The sequence below is a fragment of the Colias philodice genome, chromosome 15 (assembly GCF_061535455.1).
Source record: "Colias philodice isolate Cphi_HAF_F1 chromosome 15, ilColPhil1 Martin Lab GWU primary, whole genome shotgun sequence".
NCBI classification, from domain to species: Eukaryota; Metazoa; Arthropoda; class Insecta; order Lepidoptera; family Pieridae; genus Colias; species Colias philodice.
In genome coordinates, this window is record NC_143100.1 from 3,452,795 (window position 1) to 3,480,668 (window position 27,874).

The 27,874-nt window shown below is 33.3% G+C and overlaps 4 protein-coding genes across 4 annotated transcripts; 2 read left to right on the forward strand and 2 right to left on the reverse strand.

Moving 5' to 3' along the window:
* Positions 1 to 3: 3 nt before the first annotated feature.
* Ir76b (Ionotropic receptor 76b) lies at positions 4 to 8,552 on the reverse strand. Its single transcript, XM_089704139.1, has 9 exons — positions 8,028 to 8,552; positions 7,658 to 7,743; positions 7,342 to 7,530; positions 6,962 to 7,125; positions 6,610 to 6,779; positions 3,923 to 4,116; positions 3,469 to 3,761; positions 2,945 to 3,128; positions 4 to 510 (listed from the first exon to the last, which is right to left on the reverse strand). The coding sequence occupies exons 1-9, from the start codon at positions 8,173 to 8,175 to the stop codon at positions 250 to 252; spliced, it is 1,689 nt and encodes a 562-aa protein (XP_089560265.1). The 5' UTR covers positions 8,176 to 8,552; the 3' UTR covers positions 4 to 249.
* A 2,130-nt stretch (positions 8,553 to 10,682) lies between these two features.
* On the forward strand, positions 10,683 to 14,500 carry Rrp45 (exosome complex component Rrp45). Its single transcript, XM_089704167.1, has 7 exons — positions 10,683 to 10,857; positions 10,948 to 11,042; positions 11,150 to 11,372; positions 11,740 to 11,960; positions 12,557 to 12,805; positions 13,832 to 14,010; positions 14,357 to 14,500. The coding sequence occupies exons 1-7, from the start codon at positions 10,792 to 10,794 to the stop codon at positions 14,446 to 14,448; spliced, it is 1,125 nt and encodes a 374-aa protein (XP_089560293.1). The 5' UTR covers positions 10,683 to 10,791; the 3' UTR covers positions 14,449 to 14,500.
* A 40-nt stretch (positions 14,501 to 14,540) lies between these two features.
* Positions 14,541 to 16,092, reverse strand: Sap30 (SIN3-associated polypeptide 30). Its single transcript, XM_089704187.1, has 3 exons — positions 15,463 to 16,092; positions 15,156 to 15,374; positions 14,541 to 15,073 (listed from the first exon to the last, which is right to left on the reverse strand). Exons 1-3 carry the CDS (start codon positions 15,655 to 15,657, stop codon positions 14,945 to 14,947), a joined length of 543 nt encoding a protein of 180 aa, XP_089560313.1. The 5' UTR covers positions 15,658 to 16,092; the 3' UTR covers positions 14,541 to 14,944.
* Positions 16,093 to 20,056: 3,964 nt separating this feature from the next.
* LOC149482102 (uncharacterized) lies at positions 20,057 to 27,355 on the forward strand. The gene is made up of 6 exons (XM_089704149.1): positions 20,057 to 20,980; positions 23,144 to 23,692; positions 24,026 to 24,238; positions 24,607 to 24,767; positions 25,392 to 25,566; positions 26,204 to 27,355. The coding sequence occupies exons 1-6, from the start codon at positions 20,669 to 20,671 to the stop codon at positions 26,309 to 26,311; spliced, it is 1,518 nt and encodes a 505-aa protein (XP_089560275.1). The 5' UTR covers positions 20,057 to 20,668; the 3' UTR covers positions 26,312 to 27,355.
* Positions 27,356 to 27,874: the final 519 nt, after the last annotated feature.

Sequence of the window (27,874 nt, forward strand, 5' to 3'; positions counted from 1 at the left end):
TTTTATTTTGACACCCTTTATTTTCTAATAAACGATATTATGTATTTAAACAATTGCTGTGAGTCCAACCGCAGCTAATGTAAGACTATGGTCCAACTTAGTAAAGGACATAAAAATACCATTTAATTATAAATTTAATAGAATCTGTCCAGATACAGGTTCAAGTAATTCATACAATATGACAATTAACAATATGCACACAGATAAAAAATAACATCGATAAATTATAACGATTCCGAGAAATCGATTCTAACGATATAAAAGTGCAGATGGTGTCCTTACTGGGATCAGCCTCGTTTCACCATTCTCTTTGTTTATAACCCAATATTCTCTACCGTTAATTATCTTTTTCGTTAAATCGGTTCCTTTTTTAGATTTGCCAAATAAAGATTCGTAAGGTGGTGGTCGAGAGTCGTCGAAGTTGAAATTTTGAGTAGGTTTCACTTTCTTTCGGACAATTTTTAAATGCTTACCTTTGTATTTTGTTATGCCGTACCGTTTTAAGGTAACCTGTAACAAATAAATGAGCTTAATGAAACTTGTAGGTACACGATTTTTCCTTAGTGCATGTAACTACAATTAATTGGCAAATTTTTGCAAGAGGAATAGGCAGTATATACTAGACTACAAGCCCGCATAGGACAAAAATATGGGTCAAATGAACCACCAGGGGACATATCTAGAACGATAGCAGAGCAAAAAATAATAAGATTCATCACTATGCCGTCACTTGTAAGCTGTCCAACTGAGCGCAGATGAGAATTGAAAAGTACAGGTAGACTCGGTAAATTTTGGTCATATATTTTTGTACGGCATTCTTAACCATCGATAGATCCATTAAAAATAATAAGAAACCGCTCAGTGCCGTACAAAAATGGTGGTCCACCAAGTCGGAATTTTTATTTAATTTCCGAGAGTTACCGGGGGTAAATTTGGTCATTTGACCATGTACGGCATCTGTGTCATACTATTGCTATACTGCTTTTAATCCATTATTCCGCAACGCCGTACAAAAATCATGGGGACAAGGGGAAAAATCGAGAGTTATAATCCCCTCTCTTTCCCCACTCCAGGGGGTCATTTGACACAACACGAAATAAATTTATTTTAAAGTATTTTATGCATAGATAATATTTTTTCATGTGCCGTACATTTTCGTTGGTTCAAAGGGGAAAAATCTGAAAAAGAAAAAAATCCATATAACGAAATGTTTGCTTTATATTTTTATAATAAAATATAAATATACATTAATATTAAGAAGCTCGAGGTGGTTAATTATCACCTTGGAAAGTCGGAGTCAGGTGGAATGGACTCCGTTAAATTGATGAACTAATAAAAAAGCTATGAACGAAAAGATGTGAATTATATGCAATCAGTCCATGAATACAGGTAAAGCCACAAGCAAATGCTAGTAATATATACATATTCAAAATGTACAAGTAAAGCGCTTTCAAATGATACCAAATACTGCATATTTATCTTAACTTTATTTTTTTACTCTGTATGTTTTGTCCACTAGAGGGCGCCACATTAGATTTTGTGAAACCCCATATGGCCTTTAGCTAGATGGTCGCTGGTTATCCAGTGAACAATTCAGACGCTTCTAATGATATGTCATTTGTCGAATTCTGATATGTAGTTTAGAAGTTACGAGGGAATAGATGAACATACATACATGACCTGTAAACAACCATAACCCTCCTTTTGCTTTGCCGTAGTTGGGTAAAAATATGTTAATGCCGTACTGTATCAAGTGGCCATAAAGCACCCTTAAAATTGTAGCTTTCGTCGCTTTCATCAGCCTAAAAGATGTGGTCTGCACAAAAATGTACGGCATCGTTTTTTCCTAATTTATCTATGTTAATACTATTTAAAACAACGGATAAAGTGTAGAAAACTATTATATTTCATTAATCTACGATGTTTAAACTTTAACAAAATTTCTGGTTTTGCATTTCTCTATAACTTTTTTTAGAACGGTTTCTTTTGAACGGCAATACTATACAACAATTGAATTTTACAATATCATGTTAAAAAAAAAGTTCCCGTACAGGGTCAAATGACCTTACAGCTCTTTATATCAAGAATTCGATGAAATTAAGATGATTATTGGTATACATTTAAAAGAACAATTATTTTTTGACGGCATTGCTTTTAATAGTACTTTTGAGTGCTAGATAATGTTTTGGAACCGAAGCCGTACTTAGTCAAATGACCCCGTGGAGTGGGGAAAGAGAGGGGATTGCAACTCTCGATTTTTTCCCCTTGTCCCCATGATTTTTGTACGGCGTTGCGGAATAATGGATTAAAAGCAGTATAGCAATAGTATGACACAGATGCCGTACATGGTCAAATGACTAAATTTACCCCCGGTAACTCTCGGAAATTAAATAAAAATTCCGACTTGGTGGACCACCATTTTTGTACGGCACTGAGCGGTTTCTTATTATTTTTAATGGATCTATCGATGGTTAAGAATGCCGTACAAAAATATATGACCAAAATTTACCGAGTCTACCTGTACTTTTCAATTCTCATCTGCACTCAGTTGGACAGCTTACAAGTGACGGCGTAGTGATGAATCTTATTATTTTTTGCTCAGCTATCGTTCTAGATATGTCCCCTGCTGGTTCATTTGACCCATATTTTTGTCCTATGCGGGCTTGTAGTCTATACATATTATGATTTTTTTTTGTATATAACACCTTTAAATTACCCTATACAAGGAAATAGACATATTTGATTTGTAAGAAATTGAAATAAATGAAACAACATACATAGAGCATAATATATGCCTATTATCCATTTTTAACCACACATAACCAATCCCAATTTGAAGATAAGTTTTGAAATAGGTAAGTACCTACATAATCTTTAATAGTCTTATTACCTATACTTTCGTGTAGGGAAAATAATCGAGTGATAAATAATGAATGCAACTTACCTCGCCAACGAACACCGATACTGCAGTCGCTAAACCAACGGCCATAATATAGTACGTCATCAAAAGATCGGTATTTCTTAACTGACGGTCTTTAGACTGCAGATCTAGGGGACATATTCTTGTATCGGGTAGCTTTTTACGCTCTAAATATTTTATGATACCGCTATATGTTACCATCTGCAAACTGAAAACAAACTCTACTTTAATACCTATTAGAAAAAGCAAACAAAAAGAGAATGGAGGAGATTAGAATAATTGTCTAAGTATGTCCGAAGAATTTATTTGTGTCTGAATTAAAATCCAAATTTATTTCGGTAATCGGTACCTACTGTAGGTACTTAGGTACCTATGCAAAAAAATTACTTAGGATCAAAAATGACCAAGTGGGCATATTATATTTAGATAAGACGTCTTGAGGGAAATGTAGGTACCTACTAGGTAGGTAACTAAATTCTGTATCTACTGGGCCTACATTTTTTAAATTAAGTACAGCAATAGAATAAATAAAATAATTAGGTACTAACATAGGTTGAAACAATAACTTCAACGTCGTATTTCTCGGAAACGCGAACGCTCGGCTTTTTATCATAAATGGGCCCGGAGCAACAACATAAGTGCATCTTTCAGCTTCCGGTATACCCTGCCGAGTCTTCTCCAAATAATCAAAATACATCATATAGTCTATAACAGTTCCATCATTGACTAATACGGCGCCTTCAGACACATAAGATAGGTACTCGCTACCATCGCTAATTGAACGAAACTTAGCACGGCCGTTTGCAATCATTTTAGTCAAGAAATGCATTTCTTCGTCCGTCTGCATAAAAAAATTCGATGTTAATTACGTAGTTTACCAAGATACTTAGACATTATTCATACAATATTGTAAATACATTTTTACGTGTTTTATTTCAATTAACGAACAGTCAGTTTAAAAATAGTTTAAAATTAAACACTAGAGAACAAAAAACTACCAACATTTTTAACAGCATATTCAACAGCTCCACCTTCAGTAGCAAACCAACGATAGTTTTTCTTGTACAAATCTTCAAGTGTTTCAATCTCCAAGGTAAATTTGGATAGAGTAAGAAAAGCTGTCAAGTTAGCTGTATAAAAAGCAGACAGGAGGATCACAAAAATCCACCAAGTCGCAAACAGCACTCGAGTGGTATCTACGGAAAAGTTAATTAAAGATTCAGTAGAGGAAAATTAAATTTAAATTTTCTTTTGTTTTGCATAATTTATAATATGAACTGATTATGTTTCTATGTACCTAGTATGAATTATGATGGACTTAATTAGGTTCCATAATCTTAATAGATTATGGAATTAAATTGGAATGGAATTATAATTATATAACTTTCATTTCACCCGTGATTTGTGAAAATGCATTAGGTATGCAAGCAATATGAAAAATGCCCCAAATTTATTAATGGTCTATGTCACATAACTATAGATTCAGTGATGAACGACTTATACAGGGTGTCCCAAAAAGTATGGATGAACTGAAGCCAGGAGGTAGAAGACCTAGAGGGCTATCCGAATCACCCCCATGTATGTTATGCGATTTTTCGTAGTTTCGGAGTTATGACTCTTTTTTCAATTTTTCACTTATCGCCGAGTACGATGAGATTTTGACTCATGGTGACGTCAATTATTGCGGTAGATGCTTGATTTTTTTTGTGTGCTAAGCTGAAAGATAGGCCAATTCAGTATGGTTACATTTACCGTCGTAAGATCTTTGAATGGAATAAAAAAAAGAATTAAATGCCAAGAAAGATAAAATCACCCAGTAAGTTCACAACTTCAAGGGCCCGTAAAAAAATAAAATCACATAAAAAAAGTTTTCCGTTTGGCATTTAAAAACTTGCTCTATCCATCAGGTAGCTACCCTAAAAATTTAATTTTATTATTCAGAAGGCTTCAATCTAAAAATTGAAATCTAAATGTGATAAGTGCAAAAATTTAATTAACATGATGATTAATAAAAACAAATTAAAACCAATAAAAAGGTGCTTAATTACCAGAAATTTTTAAAATAACCCCGCTGTTGGTCAATGCAAGTGCGACATCACCGTAAAAAGTTGTCTTTAAATGTCTGAATGCCCTTTTATCGTTTTTAATGGTTTCTTTTGCTACTATGAATTTCGGGGTTATTTCGTCCAAATTGTGGCTTTCTCTCGTTTTTGTAGTACCTATTCCCACGGAAAAAAGTCAATGGGATTTATGTCTGGGGACCGTGTAGGCCAGGTTAAAGGGCAAAGATACCCTGAAAGATGGATTGGTCGTTGCAGCCTGCGCATGCGCCGGTGACGCCTGCCTTAAAGCCTGGCCTCCACGGTCCCTCGACTTTAGGTCGAGGGACCGTGGAGGCCATTCATTTATTTCAATGGGGATACTACAAAGACCTCGGCTACTTGAGAGAATGCCACAATTTGGACGAAATAACCCGGAAATTCATAATAGCAGAAGAAACCATTAAAATGATAAATGGGCATTCAGACATTTAAAAGACAACTTTTTATGGTGGTGTCGCACTTGAATCGACCAACAGCGGGGTTATTTTAAACATTTCTGGTAATTGAACACCTTTTTATTGGTTTTAATTTGTTTTTATTAATCATCATGTTAATTAAATTTTTGCACTTATCACATTTAGATTTCAATTTTTCGATTGAAGCCTTCTGAATAATAAAATTAAATTTTTAGCGTAGCTACCTGATGGATAGAGCAAGATTTTAAATGCCAAACGGAAAACTTTTTTTATGTGATTTTATTTTTTTACGGGCCCTTGAATTTGTGAACTTACTGGGTGATTTTATCTTTCTTGGCATTTAATTCTTTTTTTTATTCCATTCAAAGATCTTACGACGGTAAATGTAACCATACTGAATTGGCCTATCTTTCAGCTTAGCACACAAAAAAAATCAAGCATCTACCGTAATAATTGACGTCACCATGAGTCAAAATCTCATCGTACTCGGCGATAAGTGAAAAATTGAAAAAAGAGTCATAACTCCGAAACTACGAAAAATCGCATAACATACATGGGGGTGATTCGGATAGCCCTCTAGGTCCTCTACCTCCTGGCTTCAGTTCATCCATACTTTTTGGGACACCCTGTATAATGACTATACCTGGCACTATAATACAATATATTTTACTATAGCAGCGAAATGTAAATTATATTTTATTGTAACACAAAATGACTGTATCGTATAATAGGCGTAACCACAAAGTGATAAATGACTAACCATTAGCAATATAATCGACGATTGATAGTTATTTTTTAGACAAAATTATATTTATTTAAGGAAATATTACACGACAAATATTTTCATTTCTAATGTATTACATGAATAGGTTATAGGTATATACGTTAAATAGATAAGTACTATAATATATGTACTTTAACTATTGAGGTTTATAGGCTTTTACGAACTATTAATGTATCAAATATTTTTATTATAAACAAGCAATATAAACCTCTCTTATTTCAATATCCAGATAGATAGATCGATACCCAAAAACTTTTTACCAACGAGCCTTAGATGTAGGTATGTATGTAACTATGTATGTATTTGAAGAAGTTGTTTCAAAGCTTTTGAAACTGTGGCTTTACCTAAATCTAAAATATAAATATCCATCAATATTCAAGCTCTTACTTGCGTTAGGCGATAGTGATGTGCCTTGCTTGATAAATGCCCCATAAACAAACCAAATGCTAGGAGATATCGGAATGTAATTCTCGTCGTCAGGCATCAATTTATTGCGCAAGCGAGTTAGCAGGGTAACGCAAGGACCGTATGCCACTACGGCAATGAGAATCAAATACCTAGTAAAAAAAAAAATATTTGAACGTACACCATAAAGAAAACATACTCAGATAATTTTAAAATATATTTAAGCGAGATAGAACGACTATTTTTCAAAATCATCTTTACGACTGGTCAGCTTTATCGGCAATGATATCTCTCGAGAGATGCCACAGCATAGTAGTAATTGAATTTTAATTACCAAACCATTTCATCGAATGGCGCCAAAAGACCAGACCCTGCTGCTGACTCCTTTGGACGTTTTAACATCATCATCCAAGTTGCCTCGTCTAGGATCGCCGAAAATTGTACCTGTCTGTCGTAGTTATTGAGAATTGGGATAAAGGCAGCGGCCATATCTATTTTCTGTAATAAATGTAATAGTTGGCGCAAATACTTTTATAGTGACATTAAATAATTGACGACAGAAATACTTATTAGGTGCTAAAGCGGAAGTTTAATTCGAAGATTTAGGTACTTGGGTAGGTTATAAGATAAGTAATAATTAAAATACATACAATATTTATATTTTGTTTCTACAAGATTAACAGTTTTGCACAGCACACAACATATTAAACTTACACTAGTATTGAGAAGTCCGATGAGATACTCTTCTGGTCTTCCATTGCCAAATATAAAATTTTTCTCCGGAACGACAACTTCGTATGTAAAATTAAACTTTTCCTGTAATATGTTTATAATTTCGAAAGCAACTCCATGACCGGTGTATGTCCCATTTTCAGCTCTTTCCGTCCAACTCGTGGGAAAATTCTAAATAAGTAAAGTTTTTTTTTAAATCTGCTTATGAAATAAGAGCTAGTTAATTTGGGTACAAGCCACATGTAGTTTAATAAAAATAATTAATAAATCGGAATCTTTTAGGAAATAGGAAACTTACATTAAATGTCCCAATCTTCAAATGTTTCCCATTAATTAAATTACGTAGAGCCAACGTCTCATTTTGCTTCCCAGTTAATTTCGCATCTACAATTTAAAAAACTTCCTTGGTAGGTATAATGGTTAAGTATGAGCATTCTAACTGAAAGGTCCCGAGTTCAATCCTTAACGAAGATTAATAAAAGAAGTCTTGTGGTAGAATACAAAAGACTGATCACTTATTTGCACAAAAAGAAAATCGATCAGTGAAAAAGAGATGTTACATGCATCTGCCACATACCCAATAGGTAGGTACATAAAACCCTCAAAAGCAGTCACGGGATTTCATTCCTACTTTTCTGTTGAATTATAGCCAATTTTAAGAAATTTACCATTCAACGGATTGTCATATACATATTCGCAAAATGTCGCGTTGCACACGGATGAAAATATAATATCCAAGCCTGCCATTGCATGGCGTGGTGGTGGGTGACTGATTACCGTAACACAAACAACGGTGGTGACATTATGGGGTGACATAATCGATGGTGGGACATCGCAGTGATCACCTGAACGATGGATTTGTATAGATATGCCTTGTAATATTTTCTGCTTTTAGCATGAATGAAGCAATCAGCATGAATACGCTCGCGAAAGAGATTTGTGCAGAAATCCTGCTTTTAGTTACAGCGAAGTGTGTATTTAAGTTCAATATTAAGAGTGTCAGCTTTTTTAATTCCTAACTATTTGTACGCCCCGCCTCCGTCCTATATTTCCTAGGTTCTAAGCTACATTTTCACCAATTTAGCCAAATCGGTTCAGCTGCCCTTCTTGAGTTATAAATGTAGTACTTACATATAACTAGCACGCCTTTCTTTTTCATATATAGATGGCATCCATCCATCATCTTTAACAAACCGAGTCGCACATCAAATCCACGACTACCGGGTGGAGTCGGGCACAGTCAGGGAGTTGAAATAAATAAATTAAATATACACGAACAGATTTCATTTTGTTTCTATATCTATCAACTATTTTGAATATAAGGTGAATTAAAACTAATAGATATTGGAAATTTTCAATTATATTTTGAATATTTATAGTAAAAAAAACACCTGCTTGACTTGTTGCTTACCTTGTTTAAAAGCAGTAGGCACCTGCACTTTTTAGTGATATAATACATTTTGGATATATCCATATTACTTTTTCTATGTCATCAATATTCTTTTTACGATTATATGATAAAGGAAGGTCATGTTAACATGTAACTAAATTTCATATGTCACGCGGTATTACCGTTACCGAGCTGATTATATGGATTATTATTATTTGAACAGGGTTGTTAGAGGTAATGAGGATCTTGTCAATAATCAAATTGGTGTGTAGGACTACAAAGTTAGTAAACATAAATTATCATAGAAGTAGGTATATATGGGTCATGTTGTCGTTTATTTAATCATCACATTATGGGTTCTAGAAAGCAAACTGTTTTTAGGGTTCCGTACCTCAAAAAGAAAAATGGAACCCTAAGGCTACGCGCAGACATACAGCGTTCTGCGTTCCGCGTTCTGCGTTCGTCAGTTCTGCGTTCTGCGTTCTAGCGCACACAGGAGCCGTTCAAGACATTTGCGTTCTATTTCGTGACTCTCCGCACGAGAAACATGTCTCTCGAAAGTTCATCTTCCGAAGATGAAGCCTTGCTTTTGTGGAGTCTAGAGGAGTCAAAAAAAAGTAGAAAATGTTGGGTACACCCTATCAACACGAAACGAGATGATATGGGAGGATTTAGTATTCTTATCCCTGAGCTGCTTCAAGATGAAGAGAGATTTTATATTTATTTTCGAATGTCAATAAATAGCTTCAATGAGTTACATGACTATGTAAAATCTGAAATAGAAAAACAAGATACCAATTGGAGAAGACGGACCAGCCATAGCGAGAACGCGAGTTCTTTGTAATTCTGTACAGAGAACGCGAGAACGCAAGCGTTCCGAATGACCGCCGCGGTCTAATTGCGTTCTGTGTGCGCCGGCGCTATAGATCCTTCACATTACAAAGAACGCGGAACGCAGAACGCAGAACACGGAACGCAGAACGCTCTCTGTCTGCGCGTACCCTTATAGGATCACTTTGTTGTCCGTCTATCAAAGATGCAGCCGTAAATGCTGAAATTTTAAGCAAATTTCGACATCCTATAAAAAATAGGTTTGTTCGGAGCCCTCGGTGTGCGAGTACGACTCGCACCTGGCCGGTTTTATTTTTAATTCATTTAAAAATAAAACAGGGTACATAATAAATAATTAAATATTAACAGCTATAAAGCGTCTCCTAGGAAGGACTCATAAAAGACAAGATGAATCCGTTACGGCGTTACGACACCAAGGAAAGACGTAATGGATTTGTATTTTGTAAAAGATCTTAGACAGTTGAACTCAGTAGAATCCAACTCTTTCGGTTTTCAAAACAATGTAAGTAGGTAATTACTACTTCTTTGAGTAGTTTTGTAAGTTTATTTTCGTCAAGTGAGTTCGACCTCTGCTTGATTAAGCTGGATTGGAAATGCCAAAATGATTGTACTAAATTCGAGACTAAATTCAAAAGTAAACTTGCCGTTACAAGAACGTTCATTTTGGAATCGATAGATGAACTAGAAAAATGTTATATATTATGTACTCGCAATGCAGTTACAATACTTAAAGTAAATCATTGTATTGGCAATGCAGTTACAATACTTAAAGTAAGTATTAAAAAATCCTGTACGGTACTGCTTTAAGGCACGTGCAATGTGCATCTGGATTCTGGATTCTGGCGATAATATGAACTTGACTGCTATCTGTAGTAATTTGCGTAATTTAAAAACTACACAGAAATACATGCTCAAACAGTGCTCACACAACAAATGATCTTCTACAATGAGAGTACTCTACAGTGGTCGCAGAGTATAATTATTGCAATCGGAACACACCGATTCTTCTTCTTGTACTCCTACGTTATATCTGACACAGTTGTCAAATGTCATATTATTGTCAATTGTCATTGATTTGAAGTTGACATTCCGAGATCAAAACATAACCTCAAACGTTCGCTCGTTTTTTAAAAAAATAAAAAAAAGATATAACAATTTGTTTTGCAATATCTTTATAAAACTTCAGAAAAATGAGAGAAGCTGTACTTTCCAATTGTGAAAAATCATTTGTGCAGAAGATAGTTTCAGGTGGACATGTAAGTACTTTACGTGTTTACACTGTACACACAAGGCACACACATTTGTTTTTGTTATTGAAGTACCTAAATAAACTTGATTTATTGCAGCGTCTTGATGGTCGAACTTATAATGAAACCAGAAAGCTTCACATTGCATTTGGTTCAGATTATGGAAGTTGCATTGTATCTTTAGGAGAAACAAAGTAAGGCAGAACAAGTTTGAACTATTTCCTATTATCGAAAACATCACCGTATATTTACGTTAATATTATACATGTCTACAAAGTTAAATAAATCTTTAACGTTTCAGAGTATTAGCACAAGTATCATGTGAGGTAGTACAACCCAAACAAATTAGACCCAATGAAGGTATCCTGTACATTAATGTGGAGATCAGCCCAATGGCTGCCCCACAATTCGAAGCTAATAGACAAACAGATCTCACAGTATATCTCAATAGATTACTTGAAAAATGTTACAAGGATTCCAAGTGCATTGACCTTGAGTCATTATGTATTGTAGTAGAAGAAAAGGTCAGTAACCTATAATCTTATTTGACCTTAATTACGAATTTAATTGTTATGGTTCTGTATTTTCTGAATGCAGTATATGGCAATTTAATAATTGTTTACTAGGTTTCCGCCCGCGGCTTCGCCCGCACAGTCAAAGAAAAACCCGCATAGTTCCCGTTCCCGTGGGATTTCCGGGATTGCGTCATTTTCCCGGGATAAAAAGTAGCCTATGTCCTATCTCGGATATCAAAATATCTCCATACCAAATTTCATGAAAATTGGTTCAGTAGTTTAGGCGTGATTGAGTAACAGACAGACAGACAGAGTTACTTTCGCATTTATAATATTAGTATGGATTGATTGAAATTTCTTTTATAATTTTTTTCAGGTTTGGTCATTACGAGTTGATATAAAAATTCTTAACCACGAAGGGAACCTCATAGAATGTGCAAGTATAGCGACACTTGCATCTTTAGCTCATTTCAAACGTCCAGATGTCACAAGGAGTGGAGATAAAATAACAATTCACACTGTCGCTGAAAAAGATCCAATTCCAACGGTGTTATATCATTATCCTGTATGTTTGACTTTCGCTATCTTTGGAAGCGAGTAAGTTGACAGTTATTGTTTCTTGTTATATTTCTTTAATATTATGGAAGTTGAATCTAAAGCTATAGCTGGCTAAGATTCAGGGAGGTAATAATACCTCTTATCATCATTCCAATGTTATATTTTATGAAAAAGAAAAGAAAGTGTAAGAATATCTTAGCTATTGATATTATCAACCCCTTCTTTCAAAAACAAGTCAGAGGTATATAGTTTGGACATGTGCTTGAAATAAATTCTTGTTGCATAAGGATTATTGGTGAAGTACATGTTTTAAGTTTATATACATACTTTTTCCTGCCTGAATTTATTTCAGACAAAATTTTGCAAATATATAACTTATCCAATCAATAATTTTTAAATCTAGATAACTGGTTAGGATATGTAAGGTGAAGGTGAATTAATTTCTATTGAACAAACTTTAAAAATTAAGTAGGTTCTCATTTCAAGTGTTTTTTTTTGGGGTGGTTTGTTACCTTTTTCTTCTATTTTAACCCATTGAGCCCCAAACGGCCAGATCCGACCGCGACACAATAGATTTTCTATCGTCTGTGATTCCGGGGCCTGATGGATTAAATAGATTCAAACTTAATTTTCAGTATTCTGCTCTCTGACCCAAGTTTCATAGAGGAGTCTGTTTGCATGTGTAACGTGGAGGAAGGATACACTGGTGGGGGCCTGCTGGTTGTCGGCATGAACCAATATAAAGAACCATGTCTCTTGGACCTCACTGGTGGGGCCATAGACGATGTTAATCTAGTACACAAGGCAATATTAAGAGCTGCAGAGAAAGGGAAAGAAGTTATTGATGTATTAAAAAAAGCAATAATCAGTGATGATACACTAAGGTAAGCAAGTGGAATATCTATATCATTTTGATTAGAGATATATTTTGTGCTGGCGATGTATAGAATAATTTTACTAAATTGATGTGCTTTTAATGAAACAAACTGGAATTAATCCAACAATAGGTGCTTAAAGCATCTTTTTAATTATGTAATAGCTACATTCTATAAATAGTCCAACTCTTGTTTGTTTGGTTTAAAACAGTAATTTCAGGAACTATTGGCCGAAAATTGATATTGATATTGAATTTAAAGAATGCTTAGATAAATCATGCTACAAAGAGTAGGAAATGAGCAGCAATGAAACGAAAGTTTTATTGCTTTACAAAACAAAAACAATTTTGAGGGTGTGGTTGCCTGGTCAACTAGTTAATAATAAAAATGCAATCTTGTATAATTCAATAGTGTGGTAAAGATCTAATAATATTTAGGTTACATGCTACATTTAGGCTACACAGATAAGGATGCCCATGTGTATAAATTAGATTTGAGGACTCATTATAGACATAAATTATTGCATGTGTATGGACAATTAAAATTAATTCAATCAGTTATAAAAAGCTTCTCCATATGAACTACTAGCTGTTCCGCGCAGTTTCACCCGCATTGTTCCGCTCCTGTTGGTCTTAGCGTGATGATATATGTATAGCCTATAGCCTTCCTCCATAAATGGGCTATCTAACACCAAAATAATTTTTGAAATCGGACCAGTTGTTCCTGAGATTAGCGCATTCAAACAAACAAACACTCTTTAGCTTTATAATATTAGTAAAGATGTATGTAAATTGCTTGCATATTATACATGCAAACATGAAGAAAAAAATGGAAAGTAATTTTACAATTAAACTATATTGCTGTTGTGAGATTTAAAATTAACTTTTCTTTTAAATGAAGCACATAGTGTACTATTGCTCCATTTGCAATATGTAGAGAAGAGTTATTTTTTAAGAAATATCTCAATATGCAATGCATGCATATTTTCTTACAAATTTGAAAAATAAAATACCTTTTTTTATTATTTGGCCACAGACAAAAAAGAGTAAAGATAAATTTTGGCGATATCATAACAAATGAACATAAACAGTCTCTGTGCAAAAAGGATTTGAGCATATGTTTGAAGAATTATAATGTAAATGATGTTAAGATGGAAACCGAGGAAGATATTTCTGATGACATAGAAGAAGTTAAGGAACCAAGCAAATATGATGGTGAGTAAAACTTTATCAGATTATACTAAAAATATGTTGAAATTATCAGAAACTGAAAAATGGTTAAAGACATCTAAGATATCATTTATGAATTTGAAGTAATTTACATGTTATATTTTTTGTGAATTATTGACATATTTAGAGTAAATTAATTCCAAAGGCAAATCAAATCAAAGGATTTAAATATTAAATTTTCTAATTCAAATCAAAATGTATGTTTTAAATTAATGTTTTAGAGCATAATTAATTTTAGAGCATAATTTTTAATTAAATTTTAGAGCATAATATGATGACAATGCATATTGTATATAATCTTATAAATGACATATATATCTATTTTTTGCAGTTGTTAAATCCTTGCCACAAACAGCAGAAATGAAAGTCAAGACAGCTGCATCTTCATGGATTGAAATATCATCGGAATCGGAAGAAGACTGAAGAAATCAAAGATATGTTTTCAATTAAAATGTAATAAAAATTACATTTTACACTTTGTTGTTATTAAATCTCTTTAACAATACTTATAATATTAGCATTTCCCTTGTCAATTAACAATCATAACATTTATACTACTGTGTAACATAAAATTGTCTAACTATTAAAAAATAAATACATTATTTGATAATCAGAAAGACCATGAGTGAATTCATTTTGAGAACTAGAAATATGGTAGGTCTTTACACAATCACAACTTGTTTTGTACATATTATACCAAACAAGATTGTTTTATTGGTCTAGTAAATTGCATAATATAATAATATAAATAAAAAATAAGAAATAATTATAATACAACCAAAATTCATAGCATTTTTGGTAGACAACTTATTTAAACAGCATTGTGAGCACATCAATGTAGATTGAACAATTAAAAAGAGAAATTTCCTAGTTGAATAAATCTAAACTAATCCTACAATTCATAAATAGTCACTTAAAATTACACTGAGTCTGAGTTGATACCATTTTTATGGTCTAACTTATTGCCATTTGTTTTCACCATATAGATAAAATATGTCACAATCTCTTTTTCATTGACTGGAAGGGACTTGAAGTGCTTCTGAACGGCCTGTAAGAAATAAAATCATTAAATTTGTGTAGCATTCACAAAGCAATATTTGCAATGTAAGGAAAAACAACACAGTACTTACATCTGCAAGCTGTGCCTTATTCAGCCCTGGCCTTGTTGGCACCTTGTAATGTTTTTTATACCTCCTTAATGTATTCACTTGCAATTGAAACCAGTCTACTTCCGGTGAATCAATCTCAGCCTCATTGCTGTCATCTTCCGAGTCTTTGTTCCTCCTCTGTTTTGTTCTTGCACACTGGATCATGGTTTTATGATAATCACAGATATATGTGTGTCTCGCCTGAAAATGTATTACAATTAATTTTTTTGAAGATCATTTATATAAGAAATATTAATGAAAAGTGGAATGTATTTGATAGTAAGCAAACCTGGTGGTCAATGTTGAGCTTGAGCCTCTTTTGTGCTACAGTCTTCTGTATACGCTTGCTATATGACGCGTTGCCAGCGAGTCGCCTACATCGGTCGCTGTCATCCACAAGGCAACATATTTGATCGGAATTACCTCTAGAATCTTCTTCTCCTGTACTAAACCCGTTGTTCATTTGATATTCCCGTTGAATCATATATAACAGGTAAATATAACGGCTAATATAAACTCTTTACGACAGTGCAGAGTAAAGATCGACGTATTCACAAAACCTCCTGATTGAGGTTATGAGACGCAATAACACAAAACATTTTTATTAAATAATACACTAAATATCATACAGAAATAGTTTCGATAATAATATTTGCAACCGTGTTCTGTTTGTTATGTCAAAATTTAGTTTGTCACTGCACTTTTACTAGAATAATGGAATGTCCATAGCTCCATTTAAGTTCAAAATAAAAGTAATATATAACACTAAACGTCTCTTTTTCAAAGTAATAACTGCACTAGGTCATAATTTTCACACTTAAACCTTTGAAAAATGTGGTTTATTTCAATTAAATAACACAAAATGGATGTTTCGCACCGACCGCGGTTCAAGTATACGAGACGTCCCGTCACCATAAAAAACGCAACAGCAATAGCATAACACGAACACAAACGCACGTCGCACACACACAAAGCAGTGAGTACATAAGCATAAACATACTTCTTTGTGAACACAGAACACAGCAAAACACGGCCCTATGTGTGTGTGTATTTCTATTCTGTTGAACGAAATGTACATACAGATAAGTATAAACAAAAAATAAAGCCGAAACGCTCGTTTGGATTGGCTACAATTAGGCGGGCTTTTCAATTTGCACCAATCAGTATATTTCACCAGTGACATCGACTATTCATGTTTTCATTACGACGAAGGAACACGAAGTTCCCTACGTAATAAGCGCTGAAATGGTGTGCTCGCTTATTTAATAATAAAAATATATACCCGGTGAGTTTTGATATTTCTCAATTCCTTTTCATTTGCGGCGGGATAAATCAAGATATTAAATATACGGGTTTGTTATTTAAACCTAGGACGCTAGTGTATTGTTTGATGCGTTATTTATAGTTTTACGTTCTAATTTTATAAGCAAATGGCTGCCGAGTGCGGACGAAGTAAAATGACACTGTACATAAACATAACACAGTACCAACTGCATTAGTAGGTGAGTACCTAATCTATACTTTGCGTATGTCAAAGTTAATAAAAATATTTCGCGAATTTAAAATACAATTATTTCAGAAGCGAAGATCCCACTAGGTAAGTTTTAAAATTGTTATTTTTCATCAATAATAATACAGTTTATAATAAAGTAAGTAGGTAGGTACCTAAATGCCGGTATTGAACCGGAGAAGCATGAATTCTGTTATCCTAATAATATTTTATTAAATTCAAGAATGAATGAAAATATAAACACTAGTATACCCACATAGTATGGATTTCTTGGAATTCTTATTGGAATATTATTCATTTTATAAGTTTTTGCGTTTCTAGCTACTCCAATGAATGTACCTACGTGGTACCTACGTAGGTACATAGCGCAATGAAAACAATTTACGTTTTGTTAGATACCTACCTTATTAATTTATTTTATCATTAACTATTTGATTTCAGCTGTATTAATGTTAAAAAAAAGAGGATAATAGTATGGAAGAATATTTTTAAAACAAATGATGCCTTAACCATAATTTAAGTACTTAGGTATGATAGAAAAGTTGGCGCCATTTTTACATTATAGGTACATACATGGATAAAACGTTCAGAATAGTAAAGACACAGTGGTGGACGTTTAATTAGAAACACTTAACTCGATGAAGTACCTAGTCATCAAATTCATTTAACATTTATGTATTAGAGATTACCTAAGTATTATTTCATATTATGTAATAGAACACCCGTTTATCTAGTTTTATGACAAATTGCTTAATTTTAATTAATAAAATTAAACAACTTTAAGTGAAGTCTGATTTCCGAGTATTTTCAGTCTGGACAACAAATTAGAAACAGCATGGTTCGAATGTTCCAAAGTCAAAACCTGTTGAAATGCCGCCAATATTTTTTTCTTCTACTAATATTTGCACTGTTAAAGTGAAACTTTTATTACATCGTCTCAAACTTTTTGGTCTGTGTAGCGCATGTCGCGTGTATCGCGGCTGCCGAGTAGGTATACCTACTCGGCAGCCGACCGTCACGCGACATGCGCTACACAAAGCAGTGTTCGGAACCGTTCGAACAGTTTCACTTTTACCGTGGTTTCATAAAACCACACAACATTTTTTTTTAAACATTCTATATAAAAGTTTCTGAAAATTAATATGCTTTGCAGTATAAATGGGTAAAAGTAAGATTTGTGACCCATCAACAAGAAAAATAATTTTAAGTTTACATTTTGACAAAAACTGGAGTTACAGGAAAATTGCAAATCATTTAGAGTGTTCGATAAAAATATATTTAATGCTACAGTTTATTTAAAAGAGCATGGTACTTCTGATTAAGTGCCTAAAAAAGCTCGACCATGAAAAACCACTGCTCGCGAGCATAGGCAAATAATTATTTTCGTAAAGATGGATCCATTTAAAGGTTCCAATTCTATTAGGAAATTGCAAACGTGTTAAAATCTCATACAATCTAAGCCACGACGTTGTAAAGCCGTTGTGGTCTATAAAGATTATAACAATCTAAAAACAACTCCATACGTGCCCATACTATAATGTTTCCTCCGCCATGCTGAACTGTTTATTTATTATCTAAGGCCTGGTTAACTGAACGACCGTGTATCCTTTGCCATCAGAATTGATTAAATTAATTTTAGTTTCGTTCCAAAATAAAAATTTTGCCTCGACTTACCGCTTGCGAACCGATCTCATCGACTCATTGCGAGATTCATCTTCGGAAAAAAACTAATTTTATAATAGAATTTGAACTTTTAAATGGATCCATCTTTCCCAAAAGAATCATTTGCCTATCCTCGCGAGCAGTGGTTTTTCATGGTCGAGCTTTTCTAGGCACTTGATCGTAAGTACCATGGTCTTCTAAATAAACTGTAGCATTGAATATCTTTTTATCTAACACTAAATGATTTGCAATATTCCTGTAACTCCAGTTTTTGTCAAAATGTAAACTTAAAATTATTTTTCTTGTTGATGGGTCACAAATCTTACTTTTACCCATTTATACTGCAAAGCATATTAATTTTCAGAAACTTTTAGATGGAATGTTTGAAAAACGGTGCAAATATTTGTAGAAGAATAAAATATTGGCGGCATTTCAACAGGTTTTGACTTTGGAACACTCGAACCATGCTGTTTCTAATTTGTTGTCCAGACTGAAAATACTCGGAAATCAGACTTCAGTTAAAGTTGTTTAATTTTATTAATTTAAGCTACATAACGTTTGATTAAAATTAAGCAATTTCTCATAAAACTAGATAAACGGGTGTTCTATTACATATGAAATAATGCTTAATCTCTAATACACAAATGTAAATAAACTTGTAGACTACTTCATTGTGTTACGTGTTTCTAATTAAACGTCCACCACTGTTTATAATACCTATGTATTAATAAAGCATTTGAATGCTATTAAAACTAAAATATATAAAATTATCCACGGTTATAAATTATAATTGATTAAAAATTCTTTGCTCAGTAAGAATAGTAGGTTTACAATAAGTGAGGACCAATCATTCAAAAATGACAGCAATCGAGTGACCAGCAGTTTGTTTGATTGAAGATAGAGACTTATTAATGGAGAAGATTAAAAAATGCACCTCGTGATTTAATTATTTATTTTGACGTTACAAAAGCGCTTTTAAAAGAAGTCCAGTTGAATAATAAATGTTTGAGCTTGAGTTTGACTGTGAACTGAAACATAACTTGCTGAAAAAATCTTATGTCCGAGCATCGAGATGTGTGACAAAACGACCCCTACTCAAACTAGGAAATTCTTATACTTAACAACAATTCAAAGCATATTCATGCCGCATATAGGTATGTAAGTAAGGTATTATGAACTCGAGAAATTACCATTTTGTAGCAAAAGTCAATAAATTTGTAAAAAGACAATAAAATTATTTGTCACTGAGATTTCTGTGTCTTTTTTTACAACGAAAACAGCCACAATCCAAGACATAATTTGTCAATCATCAAATAAATGAGAAAATTTTATACCCGCATTTAAAATTTCTCTTTAAATTTTTCCTATAACTGGGATGCAATCTTTAAACATTTTATCCCAAGTTGTCCAGTAAATCGTGATGTTTGTACCACAATTAAAGTTTTACCATCATAGGTATATAGATAGGTACTTTCATTAGATATAGTGAAAGCAACTTTTTTTGCACTGTCTTTTTAACGCTTGGACTATTCGATCTTGATACTAATTACTATAGGACAATTTCCAAAGTGCCATTGCCAAATGGAATCACAAATATTATGTTAATCCCAAATATTTCAGGTTAAAATAATATAACGTATGGTGTAAATTTGAATAAATTGCCATTTCCATATTCTGAGAACAGGAGTAATTTAAAGCTTTTTTTAATATGTAATCCTATTGTATCGTTATAGTAAACAGGTACCTTAGTCATAAAAAGGAGAAAGTTACATTACAAAAAAAATGTAAACAAAAGAATTTCAATACTGAGTCGAAGCTGCGCTAATCGTCTTATTGACCGGTTGCTGGACGACTTGTTACCACTTCGTGTATTGGCTATCTCTTTCTATAGGTTTTCGAATGTTTCCGTGTCGGCCGCTGCGCGTTGAGGGCGCCACAATATACTTGTTTAGCGTCTTGTTACGCGACGTTGCCAACTGTATTGACTTATGTACGGTGATAGAACGTACGCGCTTTGTGTAGAACTTATAGCCGGCAGTTTTTTTGCTCATCTTTAATATCGGAGATCTCGTGAATATTGATACTAAATCCACTGTGCGACTTACAATTACCATGTGCAATATATAGTTATAGTGAGTCTTTGTCATGAAAATTCCATTGGTGTGTTAGTGTCCGTGTACTTGGTAAAAACAGAACCGAAAGCGAGGTTAAGTGTTTATTACTGTATAAAAATAAAGGATATGGTTTTAATATAACCAAAAAGATTAAAACAATAAGCTGTGAAGGATAAAGAAACTGGTTGGCCGAAAGCGGGGATCGTGATATGGGGGAACGGGGCGCGACGGGGGGCGCTTGGGGTGCGCGCGACGATGCCTCATGGTGGTCAGGAGGCTCAGGTGAACTCCAACACCAACAGCAAATAAATGAGGAAATAGCGAGGAGTACAGCGGCTGCTACTCATCAATTATATACATATAAGATGACTGGAGGATTTTCAAACAATGGCGGAGATAATTCTACCCCTAATTTCGATTATCGTATGATTAGTAATCCCAGTACTAGGGAGGAGTCTCCTCAACAACCCTGGTGGTATGCTTCGGCGTCTGTTGAAAATCAGCAATCTTCATCTCCTTCGGTAATAATAATATTAAATAATCGTATTAAACCCAATGCTCAATAATTATTTTATCTTTTTTAATTAAAATATAAATTGAGTGTACCCCAGCCATACAGCGTTAATTCAGTTATTAATTGTCATACTTATTAAATAAGTACAATTTAACACTAAGACATCAATTATTAACAACGACTTCGATATTTGAATTTAATAGTATGAAGGACTAGTGAGTACTGAGTAATATCGCTTTCAATTACTATTTTCAAGGTTAAGGTATTAATAAAGTTTGGAGACTTGGGAGGATCAATGACCTTTCACAGAGTTGAAATTTAGACATGTATTTGTATCAGAATTTCGTTTAACATGAAACGTATATGTATCTTTCTTGCTTTTAAGATATCTACATAAAAAGAGAATATTATATTTGAATAAAAAGGCACATACTTACGTTCGTATAATAAATAATAATATGCTACCGCTTCTTCGCCGCAGCCCGCAATCAAATGGACAAATGAAACACATTAAAAGTAATAATGTGATGTCTGTGTGTCTACAACAATATTAACAGTCTTGACTCTTGACTCTCGAGCTATGCGAACAAATGATTGTTTAGTTGTTAAAAAACCTACAATTTAGGAAATACCTTGTCTTGGGACTAGTCTTAAAATGGTGTACCTACATAACTTACGATATCACGTACGTAGTACCTGTTCGTAGTACCTGTTCTATTTAGATTTTGATATATTTTCTTGAGTATATTCCTGACTTTGAAACGTTATTAGTTACGTTACGTTCGTATTCATTGTTTTGTAAAAATAATTCAATGATCAGTCACAGAAAAAAGTCATGATGCCTAAAATGTGCAAACGAAACTTAAAAAATTTAAGAATGTGATGTCAGATGTGACACTTGAGTGTTGACTTTTTAATTTTTTGACTTTTACATTTCTATTTGACGTATGTCGGAAGTGATTCTAATACATTTTACGCGCGTTATTTTTTAAATTGTTTATTTATTTTTTTAACAAAATTAGTTTCATGTGTTATAAAGAATTAAAGTAATACATATGATTGATATGAATTACTTTTTCTTGTGACGTGCTTTGTGATGTAAGCGCGGTAAATTTTATATGCATATTTTTTAAGGTTAGGTTAGGTTATTCATGAATCATGGTCAATGTCAATTTCATTGCCTGTATAAACGAGGTCAAGGCTTACAATAATAATATGTATTTAATACATACACTTCTATATTCTAATATTAAAATTGCATGAAGTAACTATTTCACTTTCGGTACCTAATTGAAAAAAAAAACAATGAAGTTTTTCGTGCATTGTGCAACTTCATAAACCGATTAAAAAAAAGAGGAGATTCTCAATTTAGTTGCTAATTAAAACAAAAGTACCTAAGTAATCGTAAATTTAAAAAAAGAAGCTCAAATTGGATGTATATACTTTCTATTCTATTTTTGTCTTCCTTTTAAAGATTTCTGTTTACTTATATGTTTTAAAAGTTAATAAATTAAGTATACTTAATATAATGTATTGTAAAAAAATCCTGTATATTTCATTAGTATAGTATTTTCATTCTTAGGTTATTAAAATGTTGAACTACAGACTGAAAGTGCGAGTATTATAGTATACTAGCTGCGCTCCACGGTTTCACCCAAGTGGCTCCGATCTTGTTGGTCTTAGCATGATGATATAATATAGCCTATAGCCTTCCTCATTAATGGGTTATCTAACACCAAAAGAATTTTTCAAATCAGTCCAGTAGTTCCTGAGATTAGCGTGTTCAAACAAACAAACTCTTCAGCTTTATAATAGATAAAATCATATATTTGGTCTTATTAGATCTTCATAATGATCAACAACATGGGAAAAATGTTGAGTATGTTTGTAGTACCTAGTGGACACTTTAATATCTGACTAGTCTCCTTCAAGGATAACTAATATAAATAATATAATAAAACATAAAAATAAAATAAAAATAAAACATGTATGCTTGTGGATGGACAGAATTGGCAACTTAACTAACTTTTTTTTCTAATTTATAGTGTCATAGTTATTCAGTTTTACTATCTTAAAAGATAGATGCCCAAAGTAAACTATTGTAATGTGAAAACATAACTTTATCAATATTTTAAAAGTTAACCAACATATTCTAAATTGTTTGTTTCAGTCTCAAAACCAAGGCAGTTCAGATTCAGAACAAAATAACCAGCAATCGAACGGTATACAGCAAAGCCATCAGGCATTACAACAACAAGTACAAAAAGAACAAAACCAAATACAACAACAACAGAATCAATTACAACAACAGTTGCAACAACATCAGAACCTGCAACAAGCTCTTCAGCAACAGGCTCAAAACCTGCAGCAATCTTTGCAACAGAACCAGCAGCAAACATTACAACAGATGTTACAGCAACAACAACAGATACAGCAGCAGCAGCAGCAACAACAGCAGCAGCAGCAGCAGCAGCAACAACAGCAGCAGCAACAGCAGCAACAACAACAGCAGCCAAAAATAGATCAACAAAATAACCAGCAAAACTTGATTCAAGTTTCACAAGCTCAAGCCCAAGCACTTGTGCAAGCTCAAGCAGCATTACAACAGCAAGTTGTTCAGACATTACAACAGCAACAACAAAGTCTGCAAGAACATTTGCAAGCTGTCCAGCAACAACAAATACAAGCTGCTTTACAAAGGCAATCTGCTACTCTTCAGGTATATTTTTTTTTATTACCTATTTTTAAATTACTAGCTTACAGCCCGCGGCTTCGCTCGCTTTGTCTAAAACCTAATAAATTATATACCAAAACCTTCCTCTTGAATCACTTTATCTATTAAAAAAACTGCATCAAAATCCGTTGCGTAGTTTTAAAGATTTAAGCATACAAAGGAACATAGGGACAGAGAAAGCTACTTTGTTTTATACTATGTAGTGATAATTTCAAACTAGAGTTCAAATTAACATCTCATCATAATATGACTATAATGATGCCTGCCCTGTCCTGTAACTGATATTCTTCCAATATAGACTGGCTATTTCTTTTATAGGAATTGCAGCAACAGGCTCAGCAGCAAGCCTTAATAGCTCAAAATACAGTGAAAACAAGAATGCCGCGTTCAAAAGCGTATAATAAGCCGAAAGGGCGCATGACAGCATATGCATTCTTTGTACAAACATGCCGGGAGGAACATAAGAAGAAATATCCTGATGAGAATGTTGTGTTCGCAGCTTTCTCGAAAAAGTGCGCGGAGAGATGGAATGTAAGTATAAATTTAATTAATACAGTTAAAGAAAAAAATATTTACATAAATTTTTCTCGTAAGTAAATATTTTTTATGCTAATAGAGTTCTAACTTTATTATGACCAATGATAAGCACACGTTCTTACATAATAATGAAATTTATAGGAAAAATAATACAAGACATTACATAATATTTATTAAAACATACAAATTGCCTCAGGTATCCTGAGTGGCTTCCTTTTTTTAGCGCACGCAACCACACATATATATACATATTATGTTTTATAGTACCTATTATTTATAATTTACAATGCTATTTTATATGTGTGTTGTGTGTGTGTTAGAATAAATGGTTTCTTTCTTTCTTTCTTTCTTTAAATTCGCAGACAATGTCAGAAAAGGAAAAGCAGAGGTTCCACGAAATGGCAGACATGGACAAGAAGAGATACGACATGGAGATGATGAACTACGTGCCGCCGAGAGACATCAAGCTGCGTCTGCGCAAGCGGCAGAACGCAAAGGATCCGAACGCGCCCAAACGATCGCTGTGAGTTATGGTCACGAATTTTTTTTTATTAATAATGTTTATCCATTATTGACGTGACAACGTCTTATAATTCGATAGCGCCGGCTGCACGCACGAAAAAATATGACTCATGCGGCGTTACCTCGCTCTGAGGCGTTCCATGTAAGGCTTGAAGTGCAAGCGACGCGGAACGAGCGACATAGAAGCAGAAACGGACGTTGTCACGTTCAACTCTCATCAGTAAACCGACTTTACAGACAACCAATTTTTTTTTGATAGAGATACCAACAATTCCTTAAATTCCGACTCGAAATTAATTATTATAAGTATTTAACTGAAAAATGAAAAAAGAAGATAGAGATTTTTAATTTCATGTGAAGAATAATTGTGTCCAGTTAGGAGTTGAACATTAGAAGCCTGATGTACCAATGTCTATATTTTTCTAAGTAAAATCAAGCCTTCTAGGCTTTTGAAGAGGACTCAACACACTTGATAGATGGCATATTAGATGATTTAAAAATCTATAAATTCTCAAAATTAACTGAATATAAAGCAATTCATCCCATCCTGCTATTTGGCTAATTTCTATTGGCAGATCAAACTATATTCACAATAAAACCTCAATAAATCATTTATCCCCAACAGGTCAGCGTTTTTCTGGTTCTGCAACGATGAAAGGTCGAAAGTGAAGGCAAATAACCCAGAATACACTATGGGAGATATTGCCAAGGAATTGGGCAGGCGTTGGGCAGCCGCTGACCCAGAAACTAAGTCGAAATATGAAGCGCTCAGTGAAAAGGACAAGGCGAGATATGATCGGGTGAGTGAACACTTTTGTATTACTTTTTGAGGATTTTTAAATGCTCCATTTTGTACCATTGTAGAGGTAATATTGAGTTTTGGATTTAATCTTACAAGGTCTCAAATAAATATTTGTGCAAGATTCAGAATAGGTGTGTCCAATAACCAATTTTTGTAAAATGAATGTTTGTGATTCATTTAAAGAAGGAACATAATATAAAAGGCACTTGAATAAGACAAAGATGGTAAATAATGTAAATGCTGGCAATATTTTACCGTACCAATGCATAAAAACAAAATTCATGAGTGTTATTAATCACTGACCATCAGGAGATTTTTGAAGTGAAACTTCTTTATATCTAAAAATTTAGTGTAACATTTTTTTGTTACGCGTGACATTTTTCCGTTATGCGCCATCTTTTTCTTATCCCTACCACGCGTGATTCGATATAGTAAATTATTTTTTGAAAAATAAGGTCATAAAGAAGTTTCACTTCTTACGTGTGTACACTAACGTTTGCGTGTATTAACGCACACATTTTTTTTGCCAGACGAGGCAATCCCGGCCCTAACATAATATTTGAGTAATTAAGAACCTCCTCCTTTTTGAAGTCGGTTCAACATAGTGTTATTAACAATACGTTATACATTTTCAGGAGATGACAGCTTATAAAAAGGGACCCCTTGCCTTACAACAGCAAGTGCAGCAGCTAGAGGCGGAAGAAAACGTCGTCGAGTATGATCGGAATGAAGAATATAAGTGAAAACCCATTTTATAGTTTAAGTTGTCAAACATTTAAACCGGTATTTTGTTGGTTGAGTGAATGCTATTTTCGGGAGATTTTGGTTGAAGTGTGGATATAGATGATCTTGTATGAAGATTAGGTTTGAGACACAGTGTTCGAGTTTAGTCATTTACCTTTTTATTACATAACGGACTAACTAAAAACAGAGTTTAAAACATTAAATGTAATAAAAATTAATAAAAGTCTAAGTACGTATGGGTTAAATCATACATAAGGACAAGTTTGAACCTCTGTACTAAAGTTAAACCGTGACAGTAGTATGGGTTTAAGCCAGGTCTATTTAAGTTTTTTTTAATAAAACTGTTTTAATCAATTAAAGATTGAAGATTATATATCTATCTATATACTTGGTATATTTATAAATATAAATATCAATCGCTGTGCGTGTTTCTCGCTAAAACTCAAAATATTATATGTAGGAGATATATTTGCCGGGTCATATGGTTATTAAATATATTAATAGGTTATAGGTTTATGTTTATATTCCTAAATTAAGGTAAAATTTCTGCTTAGTATTTTTTTATTTTTAAATGTAATTTGTTAAACAAATGGAAAATATTTCTATAATAAAATGCACAATTTATGCTTACAGAACAGAACAATAGAGAACAGAAAAATGCTAGATGGCAGAAATCTTATCCGCCTTTTTTACAATTATCATCAGAAAATTCTATTTATTACATTAATCAGAAAAACTCGAACTTTCTCGAACATTGTGTACAGGCCCTAATCTTTTAACTTATTGTTACGACTTACAGCGAATATTAACTATAAAACATGAACATGAATTCTTGCAAATAAAAAAATGAAATACTTAATCTCTTTTTTGAGTCGAGTAATTTTGTATGACCAAGTCGAAAAGTCGCTATTGAAGGCAATACAAACGGATGTAACATTTATATTAATTTCTTAGATTATTTAACACTAATTGTTTTATTTTGTTTTATATAAAACTTATAAATCTCTAATAAAAAAAATGTTGAAATTATAGTTTTTATATTATACCATAGACTAATACACTCAAGAAGACTTACAATCGCCATAGTAAAAAACGTAACTCGTTTCTCAGTTCCCAATTTTGTCGATAGATGTCACTCACAGTAGCATTTGGCATTTTTATAAGCTTTTTTATACGTTTAAGAACTAGATGTCGCCTTAGAGCATTAAGTCGGTTTAATGAAGCTAAGAGATGTCGCTACAAAAAAAATCAATGTGCCAAATAGTATCTTGACGTAAAATATAATACGCAAAAAACGTAAACTATAACGTAAAATATAATACGTAAAATATAATACGCAAAAAAATATTTTTATTTAAATGTTATTTTTTGCTCTGAATCGCGCAAGCGAAATGTTTTCGTTACAGAGCATATATACAACTTTCCGCCATTAATAATCGGGGCCTTTACGGCCGGCCGGTCGAGTAGACTAGTCTTTCCCTTTTTCGATTGAGGAAATCCACCTCCCTACCTCCACATCATTTTGTTTTAGTTTTAAAGATTTAATAAGCGTAAAATAATAC